Source organism: Dendrobates tinctorius, unplaced genomic scaffold (assembly GCF_039654945.1).
Source record: "Dendrobates tinctorius isolate UK_male_01 unplaced genomic scaffold, ASM3965494v1 ptg000211l, whole genome shotgun sequence".
In the NCBI taxonomy this organism is placed as follows: domain Eukaryota; kingdom Metazoa; phylum Chordata; class Amphibia; order Anura; family Dendrobatidae; genus Dendrobates; species Dendrobates tinctorius.
In genome coordinates this window covers 4,544,027-4,560,610 of record NW_027361878.1, presented here as the reverse complement: position 1 = coordinate 4,560,610, position 16,584 = coordinate 4,544,027, and the positions used below count along the sequence as shown (strand labels likewise).

At 44.0% G+C, this 16,584-nt stretch overlaps 1 protein-coding gene across 1 annotated transcript in view; it reads left to right on the top strand.

Moving 5' to 3' along the window:
• LOC141058132 (uncharacterized) overlaps positions 1-16,584 on the top strand; it is a 125,836-nt gene that overhangs the window by 67,768 nt on the left and 41,484 nt on the right. Inside the window, 3 exon segments of the mRNA XM_073554291.1 lie at positions 85-213; positions 318-416; positions 7,891-8,010. Coding sequence (XP_073410392.1) covers positions 85-213; positions 318-416; positions 7,891-8,010 — 348 coding nt within the window.

The window sequence follows — 16,584 nt, the reverse complement described above, 5'->3', positions numbered from 1 at the left end:
AAATAGAAACTTTTAACATCTGATCAGAAATGAAAAAATAAAGTCTTAGATGGACAAAAATAAATTATTCTATTTCTTTTATAGCCTGGTACTAAAATTCCACAAGACAAAAATGTATGCAGGGACTGTTATTGTACACATGAGAAAGATCCAGAGACCTCACTATACCAAGTGTCATGTCAACCCATAATATGCAAAACAGATTGTGAACCGGTCAGTACCAAAAATACAAATATCCTTATCTATTCACAGCTTATTTTATGAGGGCATCATATTTAAATGTATTTTATATTTACCAATTATTTTGCATCTTTTAGGGAACAGAACTCGTACATTCTGAAGGTGAATGCTGTGGAATATGTATACCTTATGCTTGTGTAATGAACGGCAAAGACAACTCCGCAATCATTTTGAAGGTATTCTAATGCCATTACTAGAAGCAATTCACTGCATTAAGATTTATTTTTGCATATAAAGAAAACTGTATAGATTCCTAAGTATTGAGCTTCCCTCGTAGTAAATAGCATATCTGTACTTTGACAGCACAGGGTCACCCACATTAAACCCATTTTTGTCCAAACTAACCCGGATTCCTTGGTGCTAACCCTTAAAACCTTGAGCATTAGGCAGGGTGCATACAACTGTATTTTCTATCATCCAATAAAATTGGGTCAATTATGCAAATGACAATCACTCGAATCAGAGTTGGATCAGAGTGTCAACATAGTGGGATCCAATTCTCTTGGATGAGAAGATGAAGAAAAAAAATAAGGATTTTCTCCATTCTGTCAGTCTGTGGAAATCAGACTGCAATCATTTGTCAAGCGAGTGAAGTCCAATGTTTTCAGTGGTCTCAATGGCTTGTATGGCCGGGTGTGATCCAATATTGGATCAAACTCAGGCATACAGCGATTTTTTCCTTCGGTAGACTTTGTTAGAGGAAAAGTTTTTGCTTGTGTGCGGCCCCATAGACTAACACTGATCCGAGTGTGATTTGATGTTTTGTCGGATCACACTCGGATCAAATATATGTTTGTTGGCACGAGCCCTTATAATTTAGTACCTTATAGTCAAACTAGTTTATTCTGAATAATGTTTATCATGCACTTATATAATGCACGATGAACATTATTATCATATATGCATAATGCATATATGATATAGAAAGACATGCCGAAATTCCATACAATTCATATAGAAGGTTGGCATCAGAGGTTGTCATACTGTCTACATTTCGGGCATCAAGGCGCTGGTAAAACTTTATTTAAACATCCTGCATTACCCCTGGCATGGTTTCCATGTCTTATACTGATGAGAGCTGAAAAGTCTATAGTTAAAGGACTTGTCTTTGATATGAACATTGATTTATTATCCTTATAATAGGTCATCAATGTCTGATCTGTGGGGGTGCAACTCTCTGCACCCCCGTCGGTCAACGGCTCTAGTTCACAGCGGCAGCTTGAACTGCCCAAATATGAGATGAACAACTTTTTTGAAGGTATAGTGTCCATGGTCACAAACTATACATCCACACCAAATAGATTTGAATAGGGGGCTAATGTGCAGTACATACAGTAGACAGAGCTGTGCAGATCCATAACTGAGCAGTTCCAGTCACTGCTGGAACAGCTGACCTGCAGGGGCGCTGGGTGAAACACCTCCATTGATCAAACGATGATGACATATCCTAAACATAGGCCATCACTGTTAAAGTTCCGAGCAACCTCTTTAAGTCTATACTTGGTATAAAACCCTTTCAACCTATACATTGCAATACTGCTATACATCTTTAAATCTATTGGCTGCAGATGGCCACCAGAGCACAAAAAACAATTATCTTGAGGGATTTGTTCAATTTAACATATTAATAACATCTATGGTATGAGATTAGTGGGGCCCCAGTACACCCACAATCACTTACATGGGAAATAAACTGCAGTACTTGGTCTACAGATCATTTATCCATCAATTCTCAATGTCTCGGGTCCGAGCCAAAGGCCGATAAAAAAACCCCCAAATCTCGGTATTAGATGCTAAACAATGCATCAAGCTGTGGTTTTCCATGCTGTACACTTACACTATCTGGCTGCTGCTTGAACAGCTAGAATTTCAGTGTTGGGGAAGTCAGCTCTGTCAGCTCTGTCCTCCACCGATTTCATATTGATGACATATTCCAGTGGAAAAATATAACTATATTAGTCCAATACTTTCAGTTTTGAATTCTCCATTTTGTGCACACATTTGGATTTGTAAATTCTCATATCTGTATAGTATCTCATGTTACTGTGTTTTTACAGCCTGGTGAGACATGGAGCTCCCCTGATAAGCCATGTGAACAGAATGAGTGCCACCACATTGAAGATCAGTATGTGCCTGTTGCAGTCAGAACAGTTTGTGCCATCGAACAATGTGAACAGGTACGACCAGTTTAGTATTATAATCTCTCTAAATCACAGTGTCCATGTGCAAACAAGAGTGGAAAGTAGCACGCCAATTTTTTTTTTTAAATGTTGGGATTTAGTCACCAAAGCTTCAGAGTCTTGCTTAAGTTTGGAGAATAAATCACAACTCAACTCTGAAGTTCAGAAGGTTGCTCTTCTTTCCCTTACATGAATTATTTGGGAATCTGAGTCAACTCTTGGAAGTTCTGCACCCACTTAGGTAGAACAAGCTTGTAGTGCTAGTCCCAATTTGGTTTCTTGGGACTTTCTGATCTATAGACTTTAGAAACTAAGCAAATATCTTGTTCCCCAGGGTTACGAATACGAGACAGTTCAAGGCGAATGTTGTGGAAAATGTGTAAAGAAGTCCTGTGTGATGTATATGAGTGACAGCACAACCAGAATTATCAAGGTATGGTCAAAAATAATAACAATATATGATTTGTTTTGCTCAAAGCATGTTTTAATTGTATGTAAAGATAAAAATGAAACTTCAAAACTCTATTCTGCTCCTGAAACCTTAATTTTGATTTCTCCTGTGCTCATTATCTATTGTGAAAAATTTATTTTGAGTGACCTTCCAAAAAAAGTCAAAAGCTCCTTTTTAGCTTCTGTATTCTACTTAAATACACTAGACATATTGACATTAGTCGCCATTTTGTATCATTTTGTGCATAATTCAAAGGATGTTTTAAATTACTCATGATATTATTTAACTAATTTTCAGCCTGAAGAAAATTATGTTCCACCAGAAGATAAGTGCTCCATCTACACCTGTTCCAGCACCTACAATATTGAGAAGAAAAGCATATCGTGCTCAGTTCCCGACGGTTCCAAATGTATCGAGGTTTGTTCACCTACATCGTCATATTTTATTGTGTAATTTAAATAAATTTGGATTAAAAAGGAAGTATGGAGTATGCACTAGAAAAAAAGATTATCTATTCCCTGATTCATCATCAGCAATGTTTTTCTAGTCACTTCTCTTTTTTGTCTTACTACTTTGCATATTTTAGAGAACAGAACTCGTACTTTCTGAAGATGATTGCTGTGGCAAGTGTTTAAAGGTCGGCCAAGGCCGTATTTGTGGCTGAGTTAATTGAGCCTTGCGTGCCCTGACCTCCCAACACATATGAATCATTTTTCACTGTCAGCTTACTTGTCTCTCCATCCTCTGCGCTATCAGGGCCTTTTTCTCATTTCTTAAGGTCGCCTCTGTCCGCTTGTGAACAAACAGAGACACAGTACACCTTACTTCATCTTTCCCTGTACTCCTCTCCATGCCGTACAGCACGTGCCCGGGTCGGACCGTTTCATACGGCTGCTCAGCGTCCTCCCTTCCTTTTACAATGGTTGTCCCTTTACCATGTCTTACTTAAACTTTACTGTTTCAAGTAAATACTCCATGCAGGGAGGATAAACAAGTAAACAAAAGAACGCTTTCTTCATTCCTCTGTATTTACAAGCAAGTGCCTTGAAACAATCCATCTGTTTGCACCGTCAGTCCGTAGATAACGCAATTTAAACCTGCACTTCCAGGTACTTTGTTCTTAAGGGAGATGTCCCCCTCCCTTTGTGTATGGCACGGCCCTATGCGCCATGTGCAGGCTGCCTGGTCCTAGAACGCAGTCTGTCGCTGCAGCCTCACCTGGTCCATTAGTCCAAGGGCCCGTTGTTCCACAAAGGCAAAGTCCTGCTGTTCAGCAGAAAGGGCGCAACAGGCCCAACAAAAACATAATGACAAAACAAACTTCTCTCCTGGCCGTAATGGCAGCATGGCTCCCGACTCTGGGAGTGTATCAGGGCTCCTTCACCCGCAGAGATGCAGAACAGTCTTGTGTACTGCTTATATGACAATAGTGCAATGAGCACAACTTTTCACATTTACATTTTTTCCTGAATTCAAACAGCTCAACTGCACGCATCCTGTGCCGCTTTGTCATAAGTGTTCCATGCCCTAGTACGAGCGGAAGAGGACTGTGTAGCCCCAAAGTCAATGGGCTGCCAGGATGCAGCAGGAGCAGTGCTGGACGTAGTGGAAACACGGGGAGCCGACTGCTCCTGACTTGGGCCCGCATATAGTCCAAGGCTGCCAACCTCCAGACACAATGTCACAGCTACCGTGAAATAGCCCCTTGAGCAGTCCTCCTTAAAGTAAGAGACCCAGTCCCCTTGCAATAGGGGTCTCCTGTGTTTCATGGAGGGAACGATAACGTAGATTTTTACATCAGTTCCTGCCTCCCGGATAAAGCCATGTCCTTGTTCCACGTTGGCGTAAACCAGATGCCCATGAGAGTGGCGCCCATCCATAGTCTTGGTGCAGCTAGTCCAAAATTTATTTCTCTCACTGTTTCTTCCTAGCGTTAATGTCCACAATGCAGACGGACTGTCCAGGGATGGGGGACGGGCCCTGTACTGCTTTGCAGACCCGTGGAGTGCCCAATTCTACACTTGCACTCGACATGGGCCTGGCCTCCTGTCCCTGATGACTGTTGGACAAATCAAGGGGCTCGCTCCCCGAGACAGAGGGCCGAGGAACAGTTCAGCCTGGCAGGGTAGAAGGCCGTGGCAAGGATCAGCCTTCCTTTGTCACAGGTCATGGTTCACTCACCATTAGTGACTTTGGGGATCTGGTCGCACTTGTCCCACGAGTGCTGAATCCTTCCGTGGACACTGCGGCGCTCTCCGGCTCCCGATGATGAAGTGCCAGCTTGGCCTTTACTTCCAGTTCAGGCTCCTCTAGGGTCGTCACTGGCTCCATTCCCCGCTGCTGCTGTAACGCTGACTCTAGGTGAGAAGGTTCCGCCTTCCAATAATGCTCCTGCTCTGGTCGTCGTAGAAGCTTCTGTTCGGTGTATTGTGACTCCGGTTCAGCACTTTCTCTTGGCGAGGGCTCCTTCGCTGTCTCCTGCTCCTGGCATTGGCGTTCCCGCTTGCGATGAAGTGGTGGCTCGGGCTCCAACACGCGCCCATGACTCCCCTCTGCAGGTGACAGGTACCATGCAAGAGGGTCGTCTTCCTTACGTCCAGGCCTGGCTTTTTCCTACTCCTTCTACCACTTCCATTCCACGCAGCCTATGCCTCCACAATGATGGGTGCAGGAGTGGTGCATCACTGCCGGCGCTGTATCTTGTAATGACGCCATGCAGCTGCACACAGGATTGTCTTCTGGGCTCCACCCATTCCAGGGTGGGGTTGTTTCCAGCCGCTCCACCCATTTCCTTGTAACCTGTTGTAAGGTGTGAGTTCTCCTTCTTCTCCGATGCACCCTTCAGGGACAGGCACCATGGTTAGGCCACAGACTAGGCCAGACAGCTTCTCATGCCAATTCTCCATCAGGACGCCGGTGAAGGGTGGGATCAGAGCTGTTGTCCTTCATTTGCACGCCATTATCCACCATCTTTAGAGCCACCATCTCTGTCATCACAATGTCAGCCTCATTAAAGGTTCTAGACAAGTCCAGTTTATCAGTCACATCTGGCATTTCAGTAGCATCCACAATAACTTCATCTCTTTCCTTTCTGGTCACATCAATGACATCGTTCACGGGTTTCTCACGTGGCATGTTTGCGGCATCCTGCCGACTACGCCAAGTGTAAAGGTCCGCCAGGGCTGTAGTTGTAGCTGAGCTTATCAGGCCTTGCGTGCCCTGGCCTCACAAAACATATAAATCATGTTTCACTTTCAGCCTACTTGTCTCTCCGTGATCTGCGCCATCAGAGCCTTTTCTTCATTTCTTAAGTTAGCCTGTGGCCTCTGGTGAAGAAACAGATACACAGATCAGATGCAACTCAAACCGTAAAACTTTGCTCTCATGTCTTCGCAGCACATCCAGATTCATTACAGCATTATCGACAGATTTCACATTACTCGTTACTTCATCTTTCCCTGTACTCCTCTCTCTGACAAACGCCACATGCCCGGGTCGTACCATTTCACACGGCTCCTCAGCGTCCTCCCTGTCCAGACACACTGCGTATGGGGGTTCCCAAAGCCATTTCACCCTGGTTCTGAGGGCATCAGCCCAAGCAATGACCTGCCACTTGTTGAGCGACCTGCCCTGATGAGCTGCAGTGACTTGTCCTGTAGCCCTAGTTCCTGTAGCTGCTGCCTCTGCTGTATCTGTAGCTAGGCTGGCTCACTGACTCTGGATGGCTGGGCTTCTTGTTAAATGGACGTTCCAGGGTCTCTGCTTTGGCTGGGCTTTAAGCCCATCTGAGCTCTATGGGTGCCCTGGTCCTTCTCCCTCTAACCAAGAAGCTCCCCTCTCCTAACTATTATGACCCCCTCCTATCTTAATTATTACCTAACCTATGTTCACTAACGTGCCCGATCTAGTGGCCTATAAAGAGCACTACACTTTCCCTATTCAACACTATAGTCATATATATACATAGCAGTATTATGCACATTGTATATCATCATAGCATTTCACAATTACGCATGACCTATACATACACTCCAAACCGGGACGTGTTTGGGGGTTCAGGACGGCTTCTGTGACCCCCTTACAAATTTATACCTTATGCTTGTATAATGAATGCCAAAGGCAACTAATCATTTTAAAGGTATGCTAATGCCATTACTAGAAGCAATTCACTGCATTAAGATTTATTTTTGCATATAAAGAAACTGTATAGATCCCTAAGTATTGAGATTACCTCGTAGTAAATAGCATAACTGAACTTTGACAGCACAGGGTCACTCACAGTAAACCCATTGTTCTCCAAACCAACCAGGATTCCTTGGTGTTAACATTTAAAACCTTCAGTATTTGGCTGGGTGCATACAACTGTATATTCTCTCATCCAACAAAATTGCGTCAGTTATATAAATCACAATCAGTCGAATCAGAGTTTGATAAGCGTGTTAACATAGTGAGATCCAATTCTCTTGGATGAGGAGAAGATGGAGATAAAAAATCAGCTTTTCTCCATTCTGTCATTCTGTGGAAATTGGACTGCAATAATTTGTCATGCGAGTGAAGTCTGATATGTTCAGCGGACTCAATGGCTTGCATGGCCAGGTGTGATTGAATATTGGATCAATCTCAGGCATACAGTGAAATTAGTGTGGCTCCACTACCCCCACAATCACTTACATGGGAAATAAACTGCATTACTTGGCCTACTGATCATTTATCCATCAAGTCTCAAGGTCTCTGGCCCGAGCCGAAGGCCGATAAACCCACCCCCAAAACTCGGTATTCGATGCTAAACAATGCATCAAGCTGTGGTTTTCCAGTATCTGGCAGCAAGAATTTGAGTGCTGGGAAAATCAGCTGCTCTGTCGTCCACCGATTTCATATGGATGACATTTCCCAGAAGAAAAATATAAATATATTAGTCCTAGACAACCCTTTTAACTTTGAATTCTCCATGTTGTGCACACATTTGGATTTGTAAATTCTCATAACTGTATAGTATCTCTTTTTACTGTGTATTTACAGCCTGGTGAGACATGGAGCTCCCCTGATAAGCCATGTGAACAGATTGAGTGCCACCATATTGAAGATCAGTATGTGCCTGTTGCAGTCAGAACAGTTTGTGCCATCGAAGATTGTGAACAGGTACGATCAATTTAATATGAGAAACTCTCTAAATCACAATGCCCATGTGCAAACCAGAGTGGAAAGTTGCACACCAATTTTTTTATTTTTTTTTAAATGTTGGGATTTAGTCACCACAGCTTCAGAAACTTGCTTAAGTTTGGGGAATAAATCACAGCCCAACTCTGTAGTTCAGAAGGCTGCTCTGCTTTCCCTTAGGGTGGCTCATACTTACTTCTCTCGCATGAAAACCCGGCAGAGCCGCCAGCACTGGGACCGGAGAGTGGGGTTACATGTATTTCTATTCAGCCGCACGCTCCGATCCCAGTGCCGGCGGCAGTGCCAGGTTTTCGTGCGAGAGACTCGCACGAGAATTGTGCAAGTCTCTCGCAAGTGAGTATGAGCACTCACATGAATTATTTGGGAATCTGAGTCAATTCTTGGAAGTTCTGCACCCACCTAGGCAGAACAAGCTTGTAGTACTAGTCCCAATTTGCTTTTTTTTGCAGGAACCCTGACCTATAGACTTTACAAACTAAGCAAATATCTTGTTCCCCAGGGCTACGAATACCATACAGTTGAAGGCAAATGTTGTGGAAAATGTGAAAAGGTGTCCTGTGTGATCAATATGAGTGACAACACAACCAGAATTATAAAGGTGTGGTCAAAAAATAGTAACAATATATGATTTGTTTTGCTTAAAGCATGTTTTAATTATATGTAAAGATAAAAATGAAACTTCAAAATTCTATTCTGCTCCTTAAACCTTAATTTTGATTTCTCCGGTGCTCATCATCTATTGTGAAAAATGCAATTTGTGTGACCTTCCAAAAAAGTGATAAGCACCTTTTTAGCTACTGTATTCTACTTAAATACTCTACACATATTGACATTAGTCGCCGTTCTGTATCATTTTGTGCATAATTCAAAGGATGTTTTAAATTACACATGATATTATTTAACTAATTTTCAGCCTGAAGAAAATTATGTTCCACCAGAAGATAATTGCTCCATCTACACCTGTTCCAGCACCTACGATGTTGAGAAGAAAAGCATATCGTGCTCAGTTCCCGATGGTTCCAAATGTATCGAGGTTTGTTCACCTACATAGTCATATTTTATTGTGTAATTGAAATAAATTTGGATTAAAAAGGAAGTATGTAGTATGCACCAGAAAAAAAGAATAATTATTCCCTGATTCATCATCTGCAAGTATTTTTTAGTCACTTCTCTTTATGTCTTACTATTTTGCATCTTTTAGGGAACAGAAGTCTTACATTCTGAAGATGATTGCTGTGGCAAATGTGAAAAGGTCGACCAAGGCCATATTCTTGGCTGAGTTAATTGAGCCTTGCGTGCCCTGGCCTCCCAACACATATAAATCATGTTTCACTGTCAGCTTACTTGTCACTCCATCCTCTGCGCCGTCAGGGCCTTTTCTTCGTTTCTTAGGCTATGTGCACACGCTGCGGTTTTTGTTGCAATTCCGCTGCGGTTTTGGCCCTGCGGAACCGCAGCAGTTCTGCAGACATGGTACTTTACCATGTTAGCCTATGGGTTTTCAAAACCGTAGTGCTCACGCTGCGGTTTTTTCCTCGCGGTTTTGCTGTGGGTTTTTTTCCGCAGCATGTCAATTATTTCTGCTGATTCTGCTGCGGTTTCACAACTTTAACATAGTAGAGGTGTGAAACCGCAGGGCAAAACCGCAGGCCAAACCACAGCCAAACCGCAGGTCACTTTACCTGCGGTTTTACCTGTGGTTCCGTGGGAAAAAACCCGCAGGTGAATCTGCAGTGTGTGCACATAGCCTTAAGGTCACCTCCGGTCACTTGTGAGCAAACAGAGACATAGTCCAGGTGCAACTCAAAACGTAAAACTTTACGCTCGTGTCCTAGCAGCACATCCAGATCCGTTACAGCATTATCAACAGATTTTACTTTACAAGTTACTTCATCTTTCCCTGTACTCCTCTTCCTGCCACACGGCACGTGCCTGGCTCCTCAGAGTCCTCCCTTCCTTTTTACAATGGTCGTCTCTGACCATGTCTTACTTAAACTTTATTGTTACAAGTAAATACCCCAAACAGGGAGGATAAACAAGTAAACAAAAGTACACTTTCTTCAATCCTCTGTATTTACAAGCAGGTGCCCAGAGACAGTCCATCCGTTTGGACCGTCAGTCCATCGATAAATACGCAGTTCAAGCCTGCACCTTTTAGGTACTTTTTCCTTAAGGGAGATGTCCCCCTCCCTTTGTGTATGGCACGGACCCATGCACCATGTGCAGGCTGCCTGGTCCTAGAACGCAGTCTGTCGCTGCAGCCTCACCTGGTCCATTAGTCCAAGGGCCCGTTGTTCCACAAAGGCAAAGTCCTGCTGTTCAGCAGAAAGGGCGCAACAGGCCCAACAAAAACATAATGACAAAACAAAGTTCTCTCCTGGCCGTAATGGCCGCATGGCTCCCGACTCTGAGATTGTATCAGGGCTCCTTCACCCGCAGGGATGCAGAACAGTCTCGTGTACTGCTTATATGACAATAGTGCAATGAGCACAACTTTTCACATTTACATTTTTTCCTGAATTCAAACAGCTCAACTGCACGCATCCTGTGCCTCTTTGTCATCAGTGTTCCATGCCCTCGTACGAGCTGAAGAGGAATGTGTAGCCCCAAAGTCCATGGGCTGCCAGGATGCAGCAGGAGCAGTGCTGGACGTAGTGGAAACACGGGGAGCCGACTGCTCCTGACTTGGGCCCGCATATAGTCCAAGGCTGCCAACCTCCAGACACAATGTCACAGCTACCGTGAAATAGCCCCTTGAGCAGTCCTCCTTAAAGTAAGAGACCCAGTCCCCTTGCAATAGGGGTCTCCTGTGTCTCATGGAGGGAACGATAACGTAGATTTTGACATCAGTTCCTGCATCCCGGATAAAGCCATGTCCTTGTTCCACGTTGGCGTAAACCAGATGCCCATGAGAGTGGCGCCGATCCATAGCGCCCTCCCCGTCTTGGTGCAGCTAGCCCAAAATTTATTTCTCTCACTGTTTCTTCCTAGCGTTAATGGCCACAATACAGACGGACGTTCCAGGGATGGGGGACGGGCCCTGTACTGCTTTGCAGACCCGGGGAGTGCCCAACTCTACACTTGCACTCGACATGGGCCTGGCCTCCTGTCCCTGATGACTGTCGGACAAATCAAGGGGCTCGCTCCCTGAGACAGAGGGCCAAGGAACAGTTCAGCCTGGCAGGGTAGAAGGCCGTGGCAAGGATCAGCCTTCCTTTGTCACAGGTCATGGTTCACTCACCATTAGTGACTTTGGGGATCTGGTCGCACTTGTCCCACGAGTGCTGAATCCTTCCGTGGACACTGCGGCGCTCTCCGGCTCCCGATGATGAAGTGCCAGCTTGGCCTTTACTTCCAGTTCAGGCTCCTCTAGGATCGTCACTGGCTTCATTCCCCGTTGCTGCTGTAACGCTGACTCTAGGTGAGAAGGTTCCGCCTTCCAATAATGCTCCTGCTCTGGTCGTCGTGGAAGCTTCTGTTCGGTGTATTGTGACTCCGGTTCGGCACTTTCTCTTGGCGAGGGCTCCTTCGCTGTCTCCTGCTCCTGGCATTGGCGTTCCCGCTTGCGATGAAGTGGTGGCTCGGGCTCCGACACGCGCCCATGACTCCCCTCTGCAGGTGACAGGTACCATGCAAGAGCGTCGTCTTCCTTACGTCCAGGCCTGGCTTTTTCCTACTCCTTCCGCCACTTCCATTCCACGCAGCCTATGCCTCCACAATGATGGGTGCAGGAGTGGTGCATCACTGCCGGCGCTGTATCTTGTAATGACGCCATGCAGCTGCACACAGGATTGTCTTCTGGGCTCCACCCATTCCAGGGTGGGGTTGTTTCCAGCCGCTCCACCCATTTCCTTGTAACCTGTTGTAAGGTGTGAGTTCTCCTTCTTCTCCGATGCACCCTTCAGGGACAGGCACCATGGTTAGGCCACAGACTAGGCCAGACAGCTTCTCATGCCAATTCTCCATCAGGACGCCGGTGAAGGGTGGGATCAGAGCTGTTGTCCTTCATTTGCACGCCATTATCCACCATCTTTAGAGCCACCATCTCTGTCATCATAATGTCAGCCTCATTAAAGGTTCTAGACAAGTCCGGTTTATCAGTCACATCTGGCATTTCAGTAGCATCCACAATAACTTCATCTCTTTCCTTTCTGGTCACATCAATGACATCGTTCACGGGTTTCTCACGCGGCATGTTTGCGGCATCCTGCCGACTACGCCAAGTGTAAAGGTCCGCCAGGGCTGTAGTCGTAGCTGAGCTTATTAGGCCTTGCGTGCCCTGGCCTCACAAAACATATAAATCATGTTTCACTTTCAGCCTACTTGTCCCTCCATGATCTGCGCCATCAGAGCCTTTTCTTCATTTCTTAAGTTAGCCTCTGGCCTCTGGTGAAGAAACAGATGCACAGATCAGATGCAACTCAAACCGTAAAACTTTGCTCTCATGTCTTCGCAGCACATCCAGATTCATTATAGCATTATCGACAGATTTCACATTACTCGTTACTTCATCTTTCCCTGTACTCCTCTCTCTGACAAACTCCACATGCCCGGGTCGTACCATTTCACATGGCTCCTCAGCGTCCTCCCTGTCCAGACTCACTGCGTACGGGGGTTCCCAAAGCCATTTCACCCTGGATCTGAGGGCATCAGCCCAAGCAATGACCTGCCACTTGTTGAGCGACCTGCCCTGATGAGCTGCAGTGACTTGTCCTGTAGCCCTAGTTCCTGTAGCTGCTTCCTCTGCTGTATCTGTAGCTAGGCTGGCTCACTGACTCTGGATGGCTGGGCTTCTTGTTAAATGGACGTTCCAGGGTCTCTGCTTTGGCTGGGCTTTAAGCCCATCTGAGCTCTATGGGTGCCTTGGTCCTTCTCCCTCTAACCAAGAAGCTCCCCTCTCCTAACTATTATGACCCCCTCCTATCTTAATTATTACCTAACCTATGTTCACTAATGTGCCCGATCTAGTGGCCTATAAAGAGCACTACACTTTCCCTATTTAACACTATAGTCATATATATACATAGCAGTATTATATACACTGTATATAAACATAGCGTTTCAAAATTACGCATGACCTATACATTCACTCCAAACCGGGACGTGCTTGGGGGTTCAGGACGGCTTCTGTGACCCCCTTACAAATGTATACCTCATGATTGTATAATGAATGCCAAAGGCAACTCAACAATCATTTTAAAGGTATGCTAATGCCATTACTAGAAGCAATTCACTGCATTAAGATTTATTTTTGCATATAAAGAAACTGTATAGTTCCTTAAGTATTGAGATTACCTCGTAGTAAATAGCATAACTGAACTTTGACAGCACAGGGTCACTCACATTAAACCCATTGTTCTCCAAACCAACCAGGATTCCTTGGTGTTAACATTTAAAACCTTCAGTATTTGGTTGGGTGCATACAACTGTATATTCTCTCATCCAACAAAATTGCGTCAGTTATGTAAATCACAATCAGTCGAATCAGAGTTTGATAAGCGTGTCAACATAGTGAGATCCAATTCTCTTGGATGAGGAGAAGATGGAGATAAAAAATCAGCTTTTCTCCATTCTGTCATTCTGTGGAAATTGGACTGCAATCATTTGTCATGCGAGTGAAGTCTGATGTGTTCAGCGGACTCAATGGCTTGTATGGCCAGGTGTGATCGAATATTGGATCAATCTCAGGCATACAGTGATTTTTTCCTTGGGCAGGCTTGGTTAGAGGAAAAGTTTTTGCTTGTGTACGGCCCCATAGAATAACACTGAGCCAAGTGCGATTTGATGTTTTGTCGGAATACAGTCAGATCAAAAATATGTTTGTTGGCACGAGCCCTTATAAATTAGTAACTTATAGTCAAACTAGTTTATTCTGGATAGTGTTTATCATGCATTTATATAACGCACGATGAACAATACTATCATATATGCATAATGCATATATGAAATAGAAAGACATGCAGAAATTCCATACAATTCATATAGGAGTTTGGCATCAGGGGTTGTCATACTGTCTACACTTTAAGGCTCTAGTAAAACTCTATCTAAACATCCTGCATTTGCCCCTGGCATTGTTTCCATGTCTTAAACTGATGAGACCTCTAAATTCTATAGGTAAAGGACTTGTCTTGGACATTAACATTGATTTATTATCCTTATAATAGGTCATCAATGTCTGATCTGTTGGGGGTGCAACACTGTGCACCCCCGCCGGTCATCAGCTCTCATTCATGGCGGCAGCTGGAACTGCCCAAATTTGAGATGAGCAACTCTATCGAAGGTATAGTGGCCATGGTCACGTGCTACAGTTCCACACCCAATAGATTTGAATAGGGGGCGGATGTGCAGTAAACCTACATGTTGCAATACTGCTATAAATCTTTAAATCTATTGGCTGCAGATGGCCACCAGAGCACAAAACAACAATTATCTTGAAGGATTTGTTCAAGTCAACATAATAATAACTTATCTATGGTATGAAATTAGTGTGGATCCACTACCCCCACAATCACTTACATGGGAAATAAACTGCATTACTTGGCCTACTGATCATTTATCCATCAAGTCTCAATGTCTCTGGCCCGAGCCGAAGGCCGATAAACCCCCCCCCCAAAACTCGGTATTAGATGCTAAACAATGCATCAAGCTGTGGTTTTCCACTATCTGGCAGCAAGAATTTGAGTGCTGAGAAAATCAGCTGCTCTGTCGTCCACCGATTTCATATTGATGACATTTCCCAGAAGAAAAATATAAATATATTAGTCCTAGACAAACCTTTTAACTTTGAATTCTCCATGTTGTGCACACATTTGGATTTGTAAATTCTCATAACGGTATAGTATCTCTTTTTACTGTGTATTTACAGCCTGGTGAGACATGGAGCTCCCCTGATAAGCCATGTGAACAGATTGAGTGCCACCACATTGAAGATCAGTATGTGCCTGTTGCAGTCAGAACAGTTTGTGCCATCGAAGATTGTGAACAGGTACGATCAATTTAATATGAGAAACTCTCTAAATCACAATGCCCATGCGCAAACCAGAGTGGAAAGTTGCACACCAATTTTTTTTATTTTTTTTTAAATGTTGGGACTTAGTCACCACAGCTTCAGAGACTTGCTTAAGTTTGGGGAATAAATCACAGCCCAACTCTGTAGTTCAGAAGGCTGCTCTTCTTTCCCTTAGGGTGGCTCATACTTACTTCTCTCGCATGAAAACCCGGCAGAGCCGCCGGCACTGGGACCGGAGAGTGGGGTTACATGTATTTCTATGCAGCCGCACGCTCCGATCCCAGTGCCGGCGGCAGTGCCAGGTTTTCGTGCGAGAGACTCGCACGAGAATTGTGCAAGTCTCTCGCAAGTGAGTATGAGCACTCACATGAATTATTTGGGAATCTGAGTCAATTCTTGGAAGTTCTGCACCCACCTAGGCAGAACAAGCTTGTAGTACTAGTCCCAATTTGTTTTTTTTTGCAGGAACCCTGACCTATAGACTTTACAAACTAAGCAAATATCTTGTTCCCCAGGGCTACGAATACCATACAGTTGAAGGCAAATGTTGTGGAAAATGTGAAAAGGTGTCCTGTGTGATCAATATGAGTGACAACACAACCAGAATTATAAAGGTGTGGTCAAAAAATAGTAACAATATATGATTTGTTTTGCTTAAAGCATGTTTTAATTGTATGTAAAGATAAAAATGAAACTTCAAAATTCTATTCTGCTCCTGAAACCTTAATTTTGATTTCTCCGGTGCTCATCATCTATTGTGAAAAATGCAATTTGTGTGACCTTCCAAAAAAGTGATAAGCACCTTTTTAGCTACTGTATTCTACTTAAATACTCTACACATATTGACATTAGTCGCCGTTCTGTATCATTTTGTGCATAATTCAAAGGATGTTTTAAATTACACATGATATTATTTAACTAATTTTCAGCCTGAAGAAAATTATGTTCCACCAGAAGATAATTGCTCCATCTACACCTGTTCCAGCACCTACGATGTTGAGAAGAAAAGCATATCGTGCTCAGTTCCCGATGGTTCCAAATGTATCGAGGTTTGTTCACCTACATAGTCATATTTTATTGTGTAATTGAAATAAATTTGGATTAAAAAGGAAGTATGTAGTATGCACCAGAAAAAAAGAATAATTATTCCCTGATTCATCATCTGCAAGTATTTTTTAGTCACTTCTCTTTATGTCTTACTATTTTGCATCTTTTAGGGAACAGAAGTCTTACATTCTGAAGATGATTGCTGTGGCAAATGTGAAAAGGTCGACCAAGGCCATATTCTTGGCTGAGTTAATTGAGCCTTGCGTGCCCTGGCCTCCCAACACATATAAATCATGTTTCACTGTCAGCTTACTTGTCACTCCATCCTCTGCGCCGTCAGGGCCTTTTCTTCGTTTCTTAGGCTATGTGCACACGCTGCGGTTTTTGTTGCGATTCCGCTGCGGTTTTGGCCCTGCGGAACCGCAGCAGTTCTGCAGACATGGTACTTTACCATGTTAACCTATGGGTTTTCAAAACCG